This window comes from Adiantum capillus-veneris, chromosome 8 (genome assembly GCF_014529385.1).
Source record: "Adiantum capillus-veneris isolate H3 chromosome 8, ASM1452938v2, whole genome shotgun sequence".
Lineage (NCBI taxonomy): Eukaryota > Viridiplantae > Streptophyta > Polypodiopsida > Polypodiales > Pteridaceae > Adiantum > Adiantum capillus-veneris.
In genome coordinates, this window is record NC_140938.1 from 163631627 (window position 1) to 163652787 (window position 21161).

Consider the following 21161-nt stretch of genomic DNA (forward strand, 5'->3'; position numbering starts at 1 on the left):
TTTTGGAAGAGCAAATTGAAGGAGAATCTTGGGAGATCCTCATGCTGAACTGCATGTAGAACACTCTCTCTCTCTCTCTCTCTCTCTCTCTTCGTGTTTTTTTAGCAAGGAGCCGCCTCTCTCTCTCTCTCTCTCTCTCTCTCTCTCTTCGTGTTTTTTTAGCAAGGAGCCGCCTCTCTCTCTCTCTCTCTCTCTCTCTCTCTCATGCGAGGGTTCTGTATTTCTTCGTAGGGCTCTGCACACTGAGGTCGTGTGTAGCGGTGGGGTGGAGATGGATGTGATGGGCAGGGCTTGGTCAACTTCGATCTCATGGGATTGCCGTTGCATAACCGGGCTGCCGAACAGGCGCAGAGGTGCAGGAGCACATGAGACAAAGGGTTGGACAACACAGGGCAGATTGAGAGCAAGGGCAACACACGATAGATAGAGGGCAATGGCAAGCGTAGGAAGAGAGCAGTTCGAGGGAGACAGAGATCAGACCAACGCACGCCAGCGGAGCCAGCGGTAGAAGAAAAGTGATGGGAAGAGAATATTCCCAAGTATTAGATTTTTAAAAGGGTGAACCAGTATGTATGTGCACTAGATGTTCGCAAAATCATGGCATTGTATGTTCTTTATCGCAATCATGTCCTTGACATTGACGAGGGAGACAAGCGTTGAAAGAGCTTCCTAATCACATACGCTCAAGTTTTACTCCCCTTTTGAAACTAATGAAGCAGTCAGAATGCTCATAATGCATGTGACCAGCTGGCGACCGGCGGAGGCAGGGAGCCAGGCTGGTAACATGCTTTATGGAAGGAAGGTCCCTTGAGGATCTTTCTCTCCCGTCAAGCGTCAAGGGAACGGGGACCATGCAGGCGACGTGACTGGAGGAGACTGCGAGCGAGGAAGACTGGAGATTGTCAAAATATTATAAGCGTTGACTTGGCATGCAACGATTGGAGCAGGTAGTGAGGTACTGAGCTGGAGATATACACTCGCTTGCAGACTGTCAACTGCGCTTTTCAGATTCTAAGCACTAATTTGTCAATCATCCGACAACGCTGCACCTTTATTCTATTGAGTAATGGAGGCAAGATGAACAGCAGACGACCCCCTACCTTCACGAAACCAAGAGGCAAAATCATATGATTTTGTATTGTGGGGCTTTGCAAGATGGAATGTTTGGCCTGATATTTTGCCTCACAACTTTCCGGTAATGCCAGATATATTATTCGTTCCCTTTGCCATTGATCTGACGAGGAAAACGCCGCGATGAGAGGGACGCCTGATCTATTTAAGACAATGTTTTTGACACGTAAGTTGGCTTTAACATTGCATGAATGCAAGCTTTCGGGAAATTGGGGCCTGGGGGGTTGCCATCTGAGCAGCCGAGAGAGATTTGACCATGAGACGCAGAGAGAGAGGCAGACGGGGTGCAGTGCGACACCATCGCTCTGGGGTCTGGGCCGGCTACCTTCTACGTGTGCCGGCAAGACACAATCACGAAAAACGCTCGTAGCCGCTCGAAGGTATCTCTCTCTCTCTCTCTCTCTCTCTCTCTCACACACACACACACACACACGCGCGCGCGCGCGCGCGCACAATTACGAAGACAGAGAGAGAGAGATGAAATTCTGTATTCTTCCTCGCTCTCTTCCTTGTTTCCGAAGCTCACCAACTGTAATCTCTTCTTAATATATCAGAAAATCCACACGCAGATTGAGGGACCGACCCAAGATACATTGAGTTAGAGAAGGAAACATTCCTTTCGAAAGAGAGCGACCATTGCATAGGTGGTCAAGGTTTGCATGCAGTTTTCTTCTTTTGAGCATCTTCATGGTTTTGGGTTCTCAATACAGTGCTCATCCAAACATGTTATGTCATGTCATTTCTGGTGTTGAAGCGTATCATTATACTTTGGAGCGGCAATGTGAATGCTCCCGACCATTGCATAGATGGTCAAGATTTGCATGCAGTTTTCTTCTTTTGAGCATCTTCATGGTTTTGGGTTCTCAATACAGTGCTCATCCAAACATGTTATGTCATGTCATTTCTGGTGTTGAAGTGTATCATTATACTTTGGAGCGCCAATGTGAATGCTCCAAAGTATGGTTGTGAGCATCACCCGGTTAAAATTTTGAGTGCTGGTTTTAAAGACCTAAAATATTTAAGGGCATTTTCTAGTGCCAGAGATATCATGGGAGCACCCTCCTAAATTGCATGGGGGCACATGTTTTTGTTGTTCCTACGTGTTGGATTTCTCTAAGAGACATGTGATGCTTCAAGGCAAGGTGTTGGATTTTTGGTTCCATATACATGAGTTGAGGAAATGCACCCCAAGACATGTGATCCGTTTCGCAGACTGTGTTTAGTACTAAGCTGAAACAGAAACTCTTGATGCCAGATATTTGTACTAATGTATGCTCGTGTGTATGTGTGTGTGGCCCGTGTATATATGGTCACCTATTTCTAGGCCCGCTACTGTGACTTATGGTTGTCTTATGGATGACCATGAGTCTCAAACTTACACTTCCCTTTAAAGGTGATTTTTTTATTTGCCTTGACTTATATAAGGCACTTGTCTAGATAGTGTGCCTGGTATAATTTGGAAGTGTGGTAATTCCATTAAACCTGCATGAAGTGGTCCAACAAGAATGAGTCCATATTGTAATTGGTAGTTGTTTGACTCGCAGTGCTGAACACAAGCAAAGATTTTAGCCAAGAATTTGGCTACAATGGGGACCGATTACTATGATCGTGGTTCTTATGATGACAAACAAGCATCAAGGCGCAACAAGAACTTGAAACTGCGGGCTTCAGATGCCCTACCACTTCCAGTGTGGCTCACAAACCCTTTTTTTATCATTGTTTTTTTTGCTGCATCATCTCATCTCTTGAATCGGTGGGGGGAAAAGAAGCTTGTAGCCCCTACTCCCTTGTATGTGCTCAGCGTTTCGGACATGGTCGCATTTTTTGGCCTTGTTGCATCCCTTATATACCTTTTGGGGTTCTTTGGGATCGACTATGTTCAGAACTTCATCGGCAAGGGCTCAGATGGGCAATGGGATTTTGTAGAACAATCAGAAGGGCTTATTGGGGCAAAGCCCACAGACCTATTGCCACCATCAACAAGAACATCAGTCAACGCTGAAGTGAAACTAAATGGCCAGACCCTGAAGGAGAGCAGTGACGAAGAAATTGCATGTGCGGTCAATCGAGGCGTTATAGCCTCCCACACATTGGAAACTAGTTTGGACGACGCACGGAGGGCCGCAATCATAAGAAAGAGGTCGGTAGAGCTCATCACAGGCAGATGTTTGGAAGACCTTGCGTTTGGGGGTATGGACTACTCAGCTGTGGTCGGCCAGTGCTGTGAAATGGTCATCGGTCATATTCAAGTACCTACTGGTGTTGCAGGGCCCCTCCTCCTTGATGGTTGCGAGTTTATGGTACCCATGGCAACCACAGAAGGATGTCTTGTAGCAAGCACCAATCGCGGCTGCAAGGCGATCCATTTGTCTGGAGGCGCAACTAGTATTCTCCTTAGAGATGGCATGACAAGGGCACCGGTTGTACGCTTCCAAAGAGCCCATCGTGCCGCAGACCTCAAGTTCTATGTTGAGGACGTCAGCAATTTTGACACTCTGAGTGTTATCTTCAACAGGTAAATGAAGTCATGAGCAACAATGTGATTTTTGACAGGTAAATCTAGTAAAGCTTGTATCTTGTATTTGCAAGAGTTGAGGGATTGCAACTCATACATGTTTTGTGTGAATTTGCTCAGGACAAGTAGATTTGCTCGGTTACAATACATTCAGTGCGCTTTGGCTGGTCGCAACATCTATTTACGCTTTAGTTGCTCCTCAGGAGATGCAATGGGGATGAACATGGTTTCTAAAGGAGTCCAAAATGTTCTGGAGTACCTTCAGGACGTGTTTCCGGATATGGAAGTCGTAAGTCTTTCAGGTACAGAGGAAGAAGCCACTATGTTGATTTTCTCTTTATCTTGTGACTTCACTGCAGTTTTTTGCACTGTTGACGTAGAAATGCTTTGCTTTCTGGGTTAAATGCCATCTTATGCAGGAAGCTATCTAGCAGCATGCGCATCACCTTCTGTCGTATTTGTACACATCATGTGTAATCAGAACTTGTTGCAGGAAACTTTTGTGCAGACAAGAAAGCAACAGCTGTGAATTGGATCAATGGGCGTGGCAAATCGGTCGTGTGTGAGGCAATTATCACAGGACACGTAGTTTCGAAGGTGCTTAAGACGTCAGTCTCGAGTTTAGTGGAACTCAATACAATAAAGAATCTATCGGGCTCAGCAATTGCCGGTGCGCTTGGAGGCTTTAACGCCCATGCTGCAAACATTGTCTCAGCAGTTTTCATCGCAACAGGTCAAGACCCTGCTCAAAATGTTGAGAGCTCGCAGTGTATTACAATGATGGAGCCCGCAAACGCCGGGCTCGACCTACATGTTTCCGTCACTATGCCATCTTTGGAGGTAAGCCTCAGATGGACTACTTACGTCTAGTGTCTGAGATGTTGCTCGAAAAAACCTATGTTTAATGTAATCCCACCTACAAAATTCCAAGTTTACCTATAGATTTTAACTTGAAGGCAGGTGCCCAAAAAAGGCCTTCTTGACCTTGTTTTAAGATCAAATGAATAAGACATAAGACAATGGGGATTTATGCCCAAATCTAAGGGATTTATCAGGATTTATAACCAAAAGGCCCAATTTTTTACCTTGGGTATAAGGTCCAGTGAAATGAGAATCGAATTTTCATTTTCAATTGGGAAATTCACACCACAAACTGTATATTTGAGCACTGTTTGAAGGTGAGAAAATGTCCAAAATTTTGAGAAACTATAGTGTAAAGTTTATTAAATTGACCTCTTTTAAGATTTTGGGTGTGTAGGTTTGCAAATTTTTTGAAAAAAATTTATTTCAAGCACTCTCCTGTGAGTATGATTGAATTCAGTTTTTGTCATTGATTGTAGGTTGGAACGATTGGAGGTGGTACACAGCTTCCGTCGCAAGCTGCATGTTTAAACCTTCTAGGAGTAAAAGGTGCAAACACTGAGTTACCCGGTGCTAACGCACAGAAGCTTGCAAGGATAGTTGCTGGGGCTGTTTTGGCTGGAGAGTTGTCACTCATGTCGGCTTTAGCGGCAGGGCATCTTGTAAAGAGTCATATGCGGTACAATCGTTCTAGTAGAAGTTTGGCTCAAGAAGCACAAGCATGTGCTTGATTTCAATTTTGGAGACCATTAGGTTAGGGAGTGCTAAACACTACACTTCGTACCGTAGCTCCATAAATTCTCAGCTCCTAGACAAGATTATTTATTGACTTTCAAATTTTGTACGCATATCCGCTCATTGGATAGTGCAAAGGTTCTCTCTCTCTCTCTCTCTCTCTCTCTCTCTCTCCTCGTTGTGTGTGTGGGTGTGTGCGTGCACGTGCTAATAACAAGAGGAAAATGTATATCCCTTCTATCACCCAAGTGTGGTAGATTGGTTATTGCCATTTCCCTCTTGAATGACAGTTCTTGAGTTCAACTCTCCTCATCAGATAGATTTTAAGGTCTCTTGGGATACTTTCCTATGATGTTAAACTTCTCTCTTCTTCTCTCTCTCTCTCTCTCTCTCTCTCTCTCTCTCCCCCAGATGTTTTGGGGTTTGCTCCTACCCCAATTTATAGCTTGTTTACTGTATGAACTATGCAAAACATATATCTAAAAGTATGTGGGGTACTCGAACAAAGTGCACGTTCTTTTCATTCATGATGTATTTTCAGATGCCATGGGATGGAGGTAAAATGTCACAAAGTGTACATTGACGAAGAAGCAAAGCACACATTCTCACCTTTCGTGATGTTTTTTTGGATGCCTCGGGACGTAAAATGTCAAAACAGTGTACATTGCATTTTATGCCTAATGTTTTCTATCCAAATAGAACAAAGGGGAGCATCAGAGACAGCAATTGAATTTTAGTGAGATTTGCAGCTGTTAATATTTTTTATCACGTGTTTCCTCCAATTGAGAAACTTTTTACAAGAGTTTTTGCGTTTTGTACTTCCATCAAAATATACTTTTTACAAGAGTTTTCTTATCACTCAATGCACTAGCAATAGAAATATGCAGACTTGCTGAGCAAAGAAACTTCAGTATAAAAGGTTTTTTAATCTTTCCCGACATTAGGCATTGGAAATGTGCTTGCTTTTGCTTTTGCAGGAGACTGTGGGGGCAAATCTTATTTCTCATATATAATGTCATCACCTTGATCTAGCAATAGTAGTAAGTTGGCCTAGCAGTAAAGCAGAGGGGTTTCAAGTGTGCCTGTTATGGTTCAACCCTTGTGGTACGAAAAGTGGGGGTGGGTACAATCCCGTAAAACTAGCTGATGCCCTATCAGATTTGGTGGGGGGTGGGGGGTATGTGAACAAACGTAAATTAGTAGTTGACCATTTTCTTGCTTGATGTCTTGGGCCCTTTCACATCCAATAGCGGCTGTTATTATGGCCAGAGAGATTTATTTATTGAAGTTGAATCTAACACTGCCTATGCCTTTTCTGCTATCAAAATTTCAGAAAGGAATAGTGCAATGTCTTGGTAGACTTTCTACATTTCAAATACCTCAAGTGTCTTATATCATCAAGTCACTTCTACTACATTCTAAGTATGCCACAAGCTGAAGAAAAAGTTTCTCAAAATATGCTCAACAAGATGTTAGGCATAAGTGTTGTTGGCTCTTTTCAATGCACAAATTTGCGATCATACCATTGATAACTTGGTTCTAGAGTATAACAAGACCAAAGAGAGTGATGCCCAGAATTGCATGCGAAGGGCATCCTCAATCAACAAAGGAATACCCATCCAACACAACCCTCTTGTAGGCAGGTTGTTTCTCTTTGTTTCGGGTGTCAGCAAGAGAGAGGAGACGCCTATTTTCAGAATTGGGATGTTCCGAAAAAATTGAGGATGCCAAAATCAGGTTGAAACGACCCTTCACTAATCACCGCACGTGTCATTGCTAGGTTAACTTGTTCCGAATTGGAGGGAAGGCATCTTCAAAGATACATTTATGTAACACTCCTCTTGCATTATTGCTCTAGAGCAAGCTCACTATATTTCTATATATTTTTTCTATAAGCATATGTTTTCTCTGCGTCATCAAGGTTGACATGTTTGGTCACTTACCATCATTACACATACAAAGACGTGCACTACTACTCGAACTACAAAAATATAACGTACTGTGGATGTTATGTATGATTAAAAATGTTACTTTTGCCTCGAGTCAGCCTTTAAAGAATAAACATGAGGGAGAAGAGCTTATTGGGATAAAGGGCTAAAAAGATTAGAGCCCAGTTCATTGAACAAATTGTCCTATATGTCAAACATGAACAACCTTGGTGGTCCTCAAAGCCATTTGCGGCTATTGGACGTATGTTGTTAAAGCTAACAATTATCTGAGAAAAAAGCAAGAAATTTTATTTAGAGTAAAATAGGCCATATGATCCACTAAGAAAGAAAAACAACAGAGGTCAGACACTCACTCGATGTAAATGTGATGATCAACTATGCAGTTCAAAACACACCGCCAATTTTCCAACTCGGACAATGTTTGAAGCAATTTAGAACATAACAGAACTTCAACTTCTGCAGTTCAGAAAGATTACTGCTGTGGGTTGCAGTATATACATGTAGACCTCATCAATCGAACAAAACAAAACATGCGTAGAGGGCAAGAGGGATGACACTTGCACCGAAAGGAATCCACTGCCCCATTGTCCATAAGATCAACATATGGTAGTAGGCCTTCAATAGATAGCTGCACAATGCGAACCTTGACTTCTATTGATCTGTGGAAACCTATGACAGATTACTTTAAATTCAATCTCTCAATATAATCACAAACAAAAATTATGAGTTAGTAAGCCCTAGGCAAAACAGTGTGCCAGTTCTCGCAGACGACAACCCAACTTTCTATAGATATCTAAGGGCTTACTGTTCAAGGTCCATGGTATCATGCTCTCTTCATAGGATCATGCACCAAGTGTGAAGCCCAAAGATTTCTTCAAACGATGATCTAATCCCCTTACTTTTGTGATGAAACTCTCTCCTCAAGCCGGCGTATTGCATCACTGACTGCATCATGATCTGAAATACTCTCTTGTTGCTCATGCTCAGCATCTGGCTCGTCTGTTACCACAAATTTATCAACAGTAGACTGAAGCACACCTAGAAATAGCATCAAAAAAGATACTTAGATATCGCAGTAGTGTGTGGCAGATTCTTCTGGGTTTTCCTTAAAAAACTCACCTAGAGGTATTCCAAATGTTACACCAATTATTGAACCTAACAAAGCTGATCGCAATCGCCATTTTATAGAACCAGGCACTGGTGCACAAAACAGCCCGACAATCAAGGTGTTGTTGACATGCTCCTTACATCATCTCAAATGACTCAAAAAGATGCTACTAATACTTGACAATAACATCAATTATATACACATAAAATCTTAACACTGAGTTAAAATTGTTGCTTTCTGAACAGCAAATATATAGATTATGCTTGCATGGCATTCTAGCTATAACTTTTAACTTTATACAACCATAGATAAATCATAACTCAGATAGACTCCTGATTATCTTCTTGTTATTAACTATTCAAGCCATGATATACTGAATAGCAGCAACAGCCCTGTGGAGAATAAGGGGAAAAGGATGCTGTAATGATGCTCTATGTTTGTGTGGCCTTGAGAGAAGGATTCTGTAATGATGTTCTATGTTTGTGTGGCCTTGAGAAGTTTCATACCATTCTTTGGCCTGCAACTTGAGCACTCACGAGGTTTTTGTCTAAAGATCCATATATGGCTAAATTCTTGACCACTTTTTAGCTTGCATGTTTGTTTGGCTAGTGACGCCCCAAGCTAGGAAACCACTTGCCCAGTGAGATAAACTAGATTGATAGTAAACTCAGTGCATCAAAAGCTCCAAACGGATGAGATGACTATGCAGATCAACACTTTGGAATAATCAAGAGTCTTGACAAGGATGGGATGAGTAGGGAGATCACCATTCTGAAATACTGGAGAATGTGTTGTCTAGCAAGGATGGTTACTGGCATGTCTGCACAAAGTCAGTGATTGGATTTCTCTTTACCGGCAAAATCGCGGTCTTACACCTTTCTCTACTTGGTGATGTGGCATGTAGACATTGGACCCTACGAAAAAAGTAAGTGCCAAGACAATCAAACGCCGGATCCAAGGACCCACCTCTACATGAACTATCGGCACACGATGCCTTCCAAGTTTCATGTATTACTTTATTGATGACCTTCTCAAGTACAACTGCTGGGAGGAGCACTCATCCAAGTGAAACTTGTCAGAATAGGCAGCGGAAGAGGCAATGAAGACATGGCCTGGCCTCCGATCTGGTGGTCACCTCGACTCGAATCCGGCTCGACTCTCTGACACTAGAGATCACGTACAATGCCACATACATATACAAGGCAACTGTGGAGAAGAGAGATCACTGAGGTAGAAAGAGACAGGACGAGAGAGAGAGAGAGAGAGAGAGAGAGAGAGAGAGAGAGAGAGAGAGAGAGAGAGATCTGGGAAAGACTCTCCATGCTGATAACAAACTGTATATACAAGTGACCAAGGGTGGCACAACCAACCGCCCAGCATAGATCTAACATGCCCTTGATCAATAGACCCATGGTATGCAGTGTACACAACTGCTACTACAACTGCCATCTGCTCCTCCCCGGCAACAAGATGAATCTAGAGAGAGAGGATCCACAGCTCAAGGCTGTCGTTGTATGGCTGCCCTCTAGAGGAAAGGAAATCCTTAACTCTCCTAGGCCTGCCTTTACATGAAATCGCCCATCTATGAGCTGCCCTGAGGAGAACATGTCGCCAAGGTGCTGCTCCATAGCCAGATTTGAGTGTAACAGACTTGGGCACCCCAAGTCTAGAATCTGTCGCGACACGAGAGAGGGATTCACTGAAAATACTTCACAACTTTAAATCATAGTTCAATTTGAGATGACACGGCCCGGCGTAGTTCCATGCCCAGAGGTATTGGCCCCAAAACCTAGCACCCCTTTCGGTATTCTTTATTATATTAAATCTTGAGCAAAGTACAACTCTCGTAGGGGTCCTTTGCTCTTAGACTCAGCGTCCAAATGCTCTGAGAAGTGAGGCCCTTGGGGCTTATTTATTGATACAAGGGATGCCAAAAGCAGAGCCCCAAAAGCAGTAAACTCAAAAGCAATTGGTTCAAAAGTTACTGGTCCCAAAAGCTGGCAGAAAAAGCCACCGGCACAATTTACAAAAATCCGTACAGGCTGCCATATGAGCACTGTCAACGCAAAAAGCGGAATTCCGTACTGTTCTGCCACATCAGCAGTCACCGCGTTTCACGAGTGTCCGTATAGTTCTGCCATGTCAGCATTGTCAATGCAAAAAGTGGAATTCCGTAATGTTCTGCCACATCAACAGTCAGCGCGTTTTGCGGGCATGCGTACAGTTCTGCCATGTCATTTGGCTGTCAGCGCAATTGGCAGACGTCCGTACTGCCAGGTCACCAAATCTGCCACGTCACCTATCCGTACACTCTGCCCTATCCACGGGTGGTCATGCCACGTCATCATTTGTGACATACCCCCCCCCCCCCCCCTCTTGAAAGAATTGTAATCGCCTCGATTACGCCTGCATAACAGACAGAGGCCATAAACCAATTCAGTAGACACTGTCTCTTTAAGTACCAATGCACTAGACAACACACATCCAGTACCTGTACAAAGACAACAGTCACATCACATTCAGATCATATTTACATTCACATCACATTGAATCTACGACCGTGATTCCTGACGACGTATTTAGCAATCGCACCTAGATCCCCACTGGACCTCACCGATGTCGATTTAACTAATCCCATATCGCGATCATGTCCATAGATTCTAAGACCGAAATGCTGCAGTCATTTGGTCAAGCACTATCGTGTGCAAGTAATCATTTTCGGGGATCCCATGTCGAAGTACTTCTCTCATAAAGTCACTCGGCAGAATACTGTCAGCACATCGGTATCCTTGAAACCCAAAGGGCCATCCAGGTAATCTGTGACAAAGGAGTGAAGTTACTCCCCTCTTCTGCAGTTCCGCCTACACCAGATTCAACCCGCTGACTTGTCGGAACTCTTGGAATAGCCACAACTAAACCAAAAGCGTCAAGGTAAAGTTCTCCTCCATCCAATTCACATTTAATGCCGATGGTTCTTAACTAAGAACCACCACTTTACCATTCTCTTTCCTGTCTTGGAAAGCCAGTATCTATTCATGAACAAGTATCTTCTCGCTCTTTTTCAATTCAGGCTCATCTGAGAGCTATCACCGCTCCAAAGCCATCATCATCGTCTCATTCATAATCGTGTTATATGCTCACAAATAACAGGTTCTTCCATACAACATTGGGTTTCATCCAAAAATTCAAAGTCTTCTTATTTCATAAATTCATACAGCAAAATATTGCTAATTTATCCATAATGTTCTATCTAAAATCTATTCTGGAACGAGTATTCCCTTGTCCCGATGTATTTTCATTCTGTCAGTCGTCCTTATTCTTGTGCCTTGTTGAGGCACCGTGCAACGATATATCCTTGTTCTCCACATTCAAAACACTTTCCTCCTTTAAAATATTCATGTTTCTGGTCTTCTGTGAGTCGAGATCGTGTATCTGTCTGTTGTCTGTTTCTGTTCTTACTTGTCGAAGGTTCATCTGGTGGGTAAGTCAAGTTACCTAAATGCATTTGTCCTATCAGTTGTTGAATGTGATGAGCGCGCAGCGGTGTGTGCAAGTGATAGAGCACGCGAAGATGTGCAGGCCTTGAGGCTTGAAGCGGAGGCACTGTGCTGCAGAAGGGAAGCGCTAGCAGAACGAAGAGGGAGAGAGAGAGAGCTCACGTTTTTGGGGAAAACTCAATTAGTGAGTTTTGGGTTTTCCCACTTTTATTATAAGTGACCTTTAAAAAATGTGTCCAGGTTCAATATGAACCTGGACAAAGTATAAAAATGTACAAAAAGGGGTTATTTAGGCCTTTAACCCAACAACCTCCCACTTAAAGGCATAAATGACGCCTTTAAGTTAACCAACTCCCACCAGCTGTATGCAATGCTCATGTTGAGCCTTAGCACGACTCTTGGTGAGAACATCTGCAGGGTTATCCTGTGTATGGATCTTAGTCAAGCTGACTAGACCATCCTCCAATACCTGTCGTATGAAGTGGTGCCGCACATCTATGTGTTTGGTACGTGCATGAAACATGGCATTTTTGGCTAAATAGACAGTACTCTGGCTATCACAACCCAACACGGATGTATGAGCAGGCATGCCAAGTTCTTTTGCAAGTCTGCCCAACCAAATGGCCTCTTTTGAAGCCTCTGTGGCTGAAATATATTCAGCCTCAGTAATACTCAATGCCACAATTTTCTGTAACCTAGAACACCAAGAGACTGCACCACCAGCAATGGCAAATACATATCCACTGGTAGATTTCTTGGTATCCATGTCACCTGCCATGTCTGCATCACAATATCCCTGCAACTCCAAGTCACTTTTGCCATAACAGATACACTTTGATTGTGTACCTTTCAAATATCTTAGAATGCATTTGACAGCTTCCCAATGCGCTTTGCCAGGATTCGGCATGTATCGACTAGCAACTCCCACTGCATAAGCAATGTCGGGACGAGTGGCAACCATAGCATACATAAGAGAACCACAAGCTGATGCATAAGGGATTCCCTTCATTGCTTTCAATGTTACCTCATCCTTTGGGCAATCTGCTTTGCTAAGCTTAGTGTATGGAGGTAAAGGTACTCCAAGAGGCTTAGCATCAGCCATATTAAACCTATCAAGTACTTTTGCAACGTACCTTTCTTGACATAAAAACAGCAATTTCAGCTTTCTATCTCTTTTAATACGCATGCCCAAAATATGCTCTGCATCACCCAAATCCTTCATAGAAAATGTTGAATTTAGCTTACGTTTCAGAGCATCAAGACTAGTCTTATGTTTCCCGGCAATCAGCATGTCATCAACATAGAGAACAAGTATGATGGGACTACCATCTTCATCCCAATGATATGCATGGCTGCGTTTAAAGCCTTGAGACAGCATAAAAGTGTCAAACTTCTTATACCACTGCCGTGATGATTGTCTCAAACCATACAAAGCCCTTTTCAGTTTGCATACAAGTTCCTCACGTGTAGGAACTACAAAACCTTCAGGTTGTTTCATGTATATGTCCTCTTCAATGTCACCGTGCAAAAACGCTGTCTTTACATCCATTTGATTCAATTCCAAATCAAGCACCGCAACGAGAGCAAAAAGAACACGTAAAGTTGTAAGCTTTACAACGGGAGAAAATATTTCTTGAAAATCAATTCCTTCTTTCTGTGCATATCCTTTTGCAACCAATCTTGCCTTGTACTTGGGTTTTTCATCCGCAATCTTAATCTTGTATACCCATTTGTTAGGAAGAGCCTTTCTCCCTTTGGGCAATGGTACAAGATCCCAAGTATCATTTGCATACAAGGATTTCATTTCCTCTTGCATTGCAAGCTCCCACTTACTGCTTGACTCACATATCTTTGCCTCTTTCTACGTAAGAGGCTCTCCCAACATAACATGATGCAAAGAGGGCTCAAAGCGCTGTATCAACCTTCTGACACGAGTAGACCTGCGTACCCAATGATCTACATTCTCAAGCACAGGTTCTACATCAAGAGGCAACTCATTTTCAACATGCTCATGCTGATGAAAATCATTTTCAGCCATGACAGGTGGCTGTCCATCCTCATTTGGAGCATCTAAATCATGTCCTACCTCTTCTGGCTCAAGGTTAACCGGCTGACTATCAATTTCAGCTTGCGGTAATGCATCCTGAGGCTCTTTTTCAACATCAATAGGTGGCAAGAGAGGCTGAAATTTGACCGATTTCTTGTCAATTTCAGAAGATGTAGCATTTTTCAGCAATTTAGCCTCATTGAACACTACATCTCGGCTGCGTACTACCCTCTTAAACTTAGGCAACCATATCCTGTAGCCCATTTCACCCTCTTCCCCATAACCTAGGAAGAGTCCTTGGATGGACTTGGCATCTAGCTTTGTCCTCAAGTCATTACGAACATAGACAAAAGCCTCGCAGCCAAACACTCTCAAATGATCATAAGAGGCAAGTTTGCCAAACCAAACCTCCTCTGGAATGTCATTTTTCAGCGTACTGTTAGGAGAGCGATTGCATACATGAACTGCAGTTTTCAAAGCCTCTCCCCAAAACCCATGAGGGAGATTAGCCATGGACAACATGCAACGCACTCTCTCACATAAAGTACGGTTATACCTCTCAGCCACACCATTAGAAGATGGATTATAAGGGGCCATCAACTCCCTTTTAATCCCATATTCTTCGCAATAACACTGAAATTCAGCAGACGTGTACTCCCCCCCATTGTCAGATCTCAGACATTTAAGCTTACTACCCTTTTGTGTGCTCGCAACAGCATGAAACCTCTTAAATGCATTAAATGTCTCACTCTTATTCTTTAACAAATATGCCCAGCCTTTCCTAGTGCAATCATCAATGAATGTAACAAAGTATAATGCACCACCAAAAGACTTAACAGGCATTGAACATACATCGGAGTGAATTAAATCAAGAGCATTAGGTTTGCGCGAGACACCAGAATAATAAGAAGACTTCTTTTGTTTACCATACAAACAGTCATTACAAAAATCTAACTTGGTGCCCTTTACATCAACCCTCTTCAAAGAGGAGAGCACATCAAGTCCCTTCTGGCTCATATGGCCAAGTCTTTTGTGCCACAACTCCAAATGAGAAGCAACTTCGGCCACTGCAAGAAACTTACCAGGCAAAGCTTTGCCATGTAAATAGTACAATGTACCACTCTTGCATCCCTTGACAATGAGCATTGATCCCTTAACCAACTTTTTTTTTTTTTTTTTTCAAGAAAAAGATCCTTCTATTAGTTAATGAAAACTGCCCATAGGGCTACATCCACCTCTGCAAGAGAGGGCTACAACAAGCATGATGGGGAGACTCTCCCAATGAAAAAACATCATATATACAATGGGGCTAAATCAAGAAATGGGAGGAGGGAAGAGCCACACAGGTGGACAGTAGTGCCATCTGAGCACCCCCTGGACCATGGTGTAGAAAGGCCCAGGGCGCCAGAGTCGAAGGAAAGCCTCGCGGCGCTCCCGCATGCGGTCGGAGCTGCCCTGTAGTCCCTCAAGCTGTCCTCTGAGAGTATGGATCAGCTCTAGCCAAAAGTCACGAACAGTCTCTGCTGATGGCATAGGGCGAGCCTCAAAGATGCGGAAACAACGGGCCTGCCAGATGAACCAAAGAGCTAGGCCGCTGATGAGCTCCCAGCACTCCTCTCTCTCACTGCACCACTCCTGTGGAGAAAGGTCTGTAGCAGGCTGGAGTGCAGGTCGCCCCCCCTGTATCACTATCATCCTGCTGGTGGAAGATAGCTCAAACTGTAGTGCCGGGCCCGTGAGGGTGGACCAAGCCGCTACCCCCCAGGTGTGCTGTCGAGCCGCGGAGAGGGCAGGCATCAGCCGAAGAACTCGTAGCCACACCTGCGGGGCCGAAGGACAGTCCCAAAGACAGTGTCGCTGACTCTCCATCAACTGGTCACAGGCTGCACATGCGGCCGAGAGACCACTATGCACAAGCCAGCTCCCTACTGCTGTGGCTCTGTGTGCAACCAACCACTGGAACAAAGTGACGCGCCTCAGCTGTCTGGAGTCCCACAGCCTTTGCCAAAAAGCTGCCAAGAACTCAACTGTGAGACCCTCCTCCTGCAAATGACGTGCTGCAGCGGGGCGGGCCTCTCTCTGCGCTGCAAGTATATGACGTCCAAGCCGAACAGTGTACTGAAAGAAAGGGACTCCTGGGCGGTCTGCAGAAGAGAGGGGGTCCCTCCATAGCCACTCACCAGGATCCCACTGTACTCGTACCAGTGGACAACACTCCCAAGCCCATAGCCTCCAGTGTCCTGCCTCGAGAGCTACTGGGTCAGGGTCTATGACGCAAGTCCTCCCACAGATGCCCACAACTCGGATCCTCTGGAAACAGCACTCTGCTACCTGCGGGGCCTCTACTGTAACTCGTTGTAATCGTCCCCCACCCTGAAGCTCAAAGAACAGGGCTGGGACAGTCTCTGAACAAGCCCTGACTGAGATGAGAACATCCAGTCGTGTGAAGGCTCCCATCCATCGGGGTGCTACAGGCTCGAGAGGCGTGAGCCACTCAGCTGGAACTGACTCTGAGATGTCATGATACATGCTCTGAACCCCTCTCATGCCCTGTAGCTGGACACCCTGCACCTCCTCTGACAAACCTGTGAACTCTAGCCAGTCACCTAGAGAGCGCGATGGACCTGCTGCCATGGGACCCCATGAAACATGAGGCCTACTCCCAACCAGGTGGCCTCTCTGAGTGCTAACCATGGGGTTCCAGATGAGGGGCTGTCGTAGGCGCTCCTCCGTGCATGTCGGTTGTCTCTGCTCTAGGCCACGCCGTAAGAGCTCCCAAGAGCAAAGCAAACTCACAGCGAATCGGTCCTCCAGTCTCCTGCTCAAACCAACTCGGCGCAGCTCTGTAAAGATCCATCTGGTCGAAGGTTGCCAAGGGCCTCCTGACTGAGGCACCCTGGCACGGAGCCTCTGCAGCAAGAACTCTTTCCAGGGCTCCTCGCCTGGAAGAAGTCCTCTGACGACGAACTTCCCAAGAAGGGCTCTGCTCTGCTGTGCTGGATCAATGATCCCAAGCCCTCCCTGAGAACAAGGAAGTGTGATGACCGACCAAGCCACCTTGGCTCGGGCAACCTGAGTGTCGCGACCTGACCAAAGGAAGTTCCTGATCAACCTCTCTACCTGGCTGATACAAGAACTCGAGAAGATCCAGCAAGAAGTGATGTACCACATAGTTGCCAACAACACCTGGTTGGCAACTACTACTCTACCAGCCAGCGAAAATCGTGATGAGCTCCAGTGGAACACCTTTCTCCTGATGGACAAGAGAAATCTGTTCCACTGGAGAAAGCTATTCGGGGGACAAATCCAAACCAACCTGACAACCCAAGTATCGAACTGCAGTCCCTGGGGGAATCCACCTGAAACCCTCTCCTGGCATCCACTCTGGCACAGGAGCACTGCCAACCGAGAAAGCCACTGTCTTTCTCCAGTTGATCAATGCGCCCAATGCACAGCAGAAGGTCTCAAGAGCCTGCCCACACCTGTGTAAATTGGCCTCCTGGACCTCTAAGTACAAGGATGAGTCGTCGGCAAACTCAACGTCCAGAAGCTCATCTCCCCGTATCGGGAGTGCTAAGCCCCTCAAACCAACCTGCTGTGACACCAAAAATCTGCTCATCGCCTCCGCATAGAACAGAAAGAGAACAGGGGCAAGAGGACAACCCTGTCTGACCGATCGTGTGAGCATGAAGCGCTCACCTCTACCTCCTGCCAAAAGCACCTGACTGTGAGCCTGTCTGTACAAAGCCGACACCCCTCTGATCCAAGCATCTGAAAAGCCCATCCTGCGGAGCGTGCCCTCTAGAAAGTCCCAGTCAACTCTATCGTATGCCTTCTCAAAATCGAGAAGAAGAATCACAAGGTCCTCCCCACGGAGACGTGCCAGGGCAGAAGCCTCCCAAAAAGTGAAGATGTTGTCAAGGATACTGCGTTCCTTGACAAAACCTGTCTGAGTCCCATGTATAAGGCTCTCCAAAAGTGGCTGAATCCTCAAACTCAAAGCCTTGGCAAGAATTTTGTAGGCTGAGTTGATGATGGTGATGGGGCGCCACTGTCGAATCTCATCCAAGGAGCCACCCTCCTTTGGAATGAGGTAAATCAGGCCCTCACTCATGCTATCCGGCATCACTCCTGTGTGCAGAATGTACTGAAAGGCACTACAAAGATCTGGGCCAAGCAAGTCCCAGTACTCCAAGAAGAAGCTGGGAGTCAGCCCATCCTCACCTGGACAACTACCACGAGGAAGGGCCCTAAGAGCCGTGTGCAGCTCCTCAAGCTGAAGAGGTATCTCAAGCCTCTGGCGCATCTCCTCAGTCACAAGACAAGGCATCTGCGCCCAAACCTGCTCCCTACATGCATCCTGTCTCTCTGACTGGGGCTCAGCCGTCAGTAGCTCACGGTAAAAGTCAGTAGCAACTGCACGCATATCCTCAGGCTCACAAGCAACTGACCCATCGGGTCTCCTCAGCTGAGTGACCTTGGCATGCGAGTGCCGAGGTCCTACTGACTCAAAAAAGGCACCTGTCACTCTGTCACCTACCTGAGTCCACTGAGATGCCTGTCGATGAAAGGCAAACTCATGGCGCCTCTCCTCTGTGCAAGCAAGCTCCTGTCGAGCCTGTTGTAACTGCTCCTCCAACCATGGACTGTCTGGATGCTGCTCCTGCATCCTCTGTAGTGAAGCAATGCCTCGTCTGAGACGCTGCTCCTCCTCTCTCGCTGCGGCCCATCGAGCCAAAGACTCCTGGAGAAAAAAGTGGCTAAGCTGAGCTAGGCCTAAGGCCACTCTGTCTGCCAGTAGAGCCTGGCTGTCCATACCCTCTGTCCAAAGAGCCTCTACCCTCTCTCTGAGTGCTGTGTCCAATAAGACCCGCTCTGGGATGCGAAGCATCGTGCTCCCACTCCTCTGCCTGTCTGCCACTGTGAGGATCACTGGTGCATGGTCCGAGAAGGATGTCCCTGCCACGATGCCGACTGATCCCCCCAAGTCACTGAAGTGGTCACTAGTGTAGAAACGATCTATCCGTGATAGATTCACTCCTCCCACTCTGCGGTCTGATCTAGAGAAGGCAAGACTCTCTGGAGGCCTCACAAAGCCAGAATGCTGCCATGTATCCGAGACCCTCAAGGTCATACACAACCTCTCCCAAGCTGCTAACTCGACTCCATGCACAGTAGCATGGCTGCCTCCGATCCTGTCAGAAGGGTCCTCCAACATGTTGAAGTCCCCTCCTACACACCAATGGTCAACCTGTGGCAAAGACTCAACAATCTGTGACCAAAACTCTGCACGAGCACTCGCCACATTGGGCGCATAGATGTTCAGGAAGCCCACAAGGCCACCCTGAACCTGCAAAGTAATCCACTGAGCCCTGCCTGGCACAATAATCCCTCTGCCCACAATGGCCTGCTGCAATGAGTCCACAATAGTCATACATACCCCACCCTGGATGCCTCCAGGTCCAAAAGCAGCTGACCAAAAGGTATCATAACGTCCACGCAAAATCTGACCACAGCGCCGGATGCGGCTCTCAGACAAATGGTGCTCCTGAAGCATAAGGAGATCAATCTCTCCTCCCACAAGGCAACGCTGAAGCTCCTGCCGCAATCGGCCCCGCCGTCGCTGAAACTGGGGCCCACCTAATCCCTGCACGTTCCATGAGACGATCCTCATGGGGAGCGAGAGAGAATAGATGCTGCAGCAACAGCAAGACGGGCTATCTTCGAGGCAGGCTTGGATGGGGAGTAATCCGCATCCGAGCGTCCTCTAGATAGGCGAGCCTGTAGTGAGTGCCTGGCCCAAGCCCAAGCAAAGCGAGCCGAGCGGAAAGCAACCTCCTCTGTCCAGGAGTCCTCATGTATGTATACATAGCAAGGCAAACAGTGTATCAGCAAAAAAGTATACCACAATGTGCCTACATCCTGCTAAGTCTGGGGGTGTCACCGCAAACTTGGCCAGTGGCCACAAAGTCTGCAGCAAATCTGTAACTCCAAGTTCTCCCATGTGGTGAGAGAACTCGAGAACCTGTGTATGCAACCATCCCACCACTGAGTCGAGGGACCACTCTGTCTCGGTCCTACCGCAGAGAGGAAAGGAGAAACCAACTGCTGAGTCCAAGGCCTCTGTCCCCCTAGCGGCGAGGAACAGAGCGTGGACCCTGAAGCAGGCTGCCTAGTGGTCTGCTGCGGAATCGCCAAGAAAGCGAGTGAATCCGTCATCGAAGAAGTCCCAGCGGCGTCGGAGGTCAATGCTCGTCAGACCACGAGGGATAGCTGCAAGGGAAGATGTCTGAATCTGCAAAGGGGGCCGCAAGAAGGGCTGACCCTCTCTCGCTAGGCGACTCGTGGCAAAAGCACTGCCAAGAGATCTCCTAGCCGCCGGCGAGGGACCAGTCTCTTGAGTCGACTGTGGTACTGAAGCAGGAGGAGGGGGAGAAGGAGCTGGGGGGGGGGGGGGGGGGGGGGGGAGGAGAGAAGAGAAGCGGGGCGGGACGACAGAGACAGGGGGGCGAGGTGGGGAGTGGGCGGGAGCAAAGGACGGGGGAAGGGATGAGGAGGAAGAGGGGAAATCTGAAGGTGGAGGGGCTGGCGAGGGTGAAACGGAAGAGAAGGCTGGCGTAGGAGGCTCCTCCTGCTCAAGAGGACCAAAGCGGTTCCCCGTGGGAACCCACTGCTGCTAAGTAGGCACCTGAGGGCCACTCTTAAGTGCCAGGCTGACGCTGTGGCCCCTGGCGTCGACGGCCACGGGCCTGCTGCCACCCCTCCTCCGCTGGAGCCCCACGCTCGGAGGGTGGCTCAGAATCTGTGCGCTGTCGCTGGCTGAGGCTGAGGTGCAGGTCGTGGTCTCCTCTGTGGACAGGCCTTCGCTAGGTGGCCCATCTGTCTGCAAATGAAGCACTGGTTCGGGGGACCCGAGTACTCCACACTCTGCCTAAACCAACCCCCACTCACCCGAGGCAAAAGGATGACCTTCGGGAGCGTGTGGGTATCTCTGACCAAAACTCGAACTGAAGGGATGCCGGCTGCCTTGGCAGCTACTGATGCTGCCGTACGAGGTGTCTCCAGAACAGTCCGGATGGCAGAGCCAATCCTGGAGAGCAGTGGAAGGTACTCCCTCCGTAAACCCGGAAAGCAGACTGAGATGGGGATGTCTGTCTCCTCTACGAGCACATCCGAAGTCGGGTCAAAACCGTGTCGCCACTGTCGAAAGTGGGCGCGTGATGCTCGGATAGCCAATGGACTCATAGCTATGACCTTGGAGGCCATCTCGGAAGACTCGAACTCGATCTGGTAGTACCCCTGTCCGAGGATCTGGACA

At 46.8% G+C, this 21161-nt stretch overlaps 2 protein-coding genes across 4 annotated transcripts in view; one reads left to right on the top strand and one right to left on the bottom strand.

Annotated features, from left to right (window-relative positions):
* The first annotated feature begins 1056 nt into the window (after window positions 1–1056).
* LOC147453291 (3-hydroxy-3-methylglutaryl-coenzyme A reductase 1-like) lies at window positions 1057–5394 on the top strand. 3 transcript variants are annotated; one of them, XM_086518714.1, is made up of 6 exons: window positions 1057–1511; window positions 1686–1784; window positions 2676–3646; window positions 3767–3948; window positions 4140–4486; window positions 4987–5394. In XM_086518714.1, exons 3-6 carry the CDS (start codon window positions 2718–2720, stop codon window positions 5236–5238), a joined length of 1710 nt encoding a protein of 569 aa, XP_086374840.1. In that variant the 5' UTR covers window positions 1057–1511; window positions 1686–1784; window positions 2676–2717; the 3' UTR covers window positions 5239–5394. The 3 variants fall into 3 exon arrangements, with proteins under 3 accessions (XP_086374840.1, XP_086374841.1, XP_086374838.1); XM_086518715.1 differs by having other exon boundaries at window positions 1686–1775; XM_086518712.1 differs by lacking the exon at window positions 1686–1784 and having other exon boundaries at window positions 1064–1511.
* Window positions 5395–7525: 2131 nt separating this feature from the next.
* The window catches only part of LOC147453292 (uncharacterized), a 113951-nt gene continuing 100315 nt past the window's right edge, over window positions 7526–21161 (bottom strand). The window contains exons 4-8 of the mRNA XM_086518716.1: window positions 8311–8388; window positions 8091–8229; window positions 7997–8023; window positions 7835–7860; window positions 7526–7647 (exon numbers count right to left, since the gene is read on the bottom strand). Of these exons, the coding sequence (XP_086374842.1) occupies window positions 7541–7647; window positions 7835–7860; window positions 7997–8023; window positions 8091–8229; window positions 8311–8388 (377 nt within the window). The 3' untranslated portion in view covers window positions 7526–7540. The remainder of the gene's footprint in view (window positions 7648–7834; window positions 7861–7996; window positions 8024–8090; window positions 8230–8310; window positions 8389–21161) is intronic.

Coding starts and splice junctions, on each gene's coding strand:
- LOC147453291 (XM_086518714.1), top strand. CDS start 2,718: ATGGGGACCGATTACTATGATCGTGGTTCTTATGATGACAAACAAGCA. Junction 3,949..4,139: donor GGAAGTCGTAAGTCTTTCAG/GTACAGAGGAAG, acceptor AACTTGTTGCAG/GAAACTTTTGTGCAGACAAG. Junction 4,487..4,986: donor TCACTATGCCATCTTTGGAG/GTAAGCCTCAGA, acceptor CATTGATTGTAG/GTTGGAACGATTGGAGGTGG.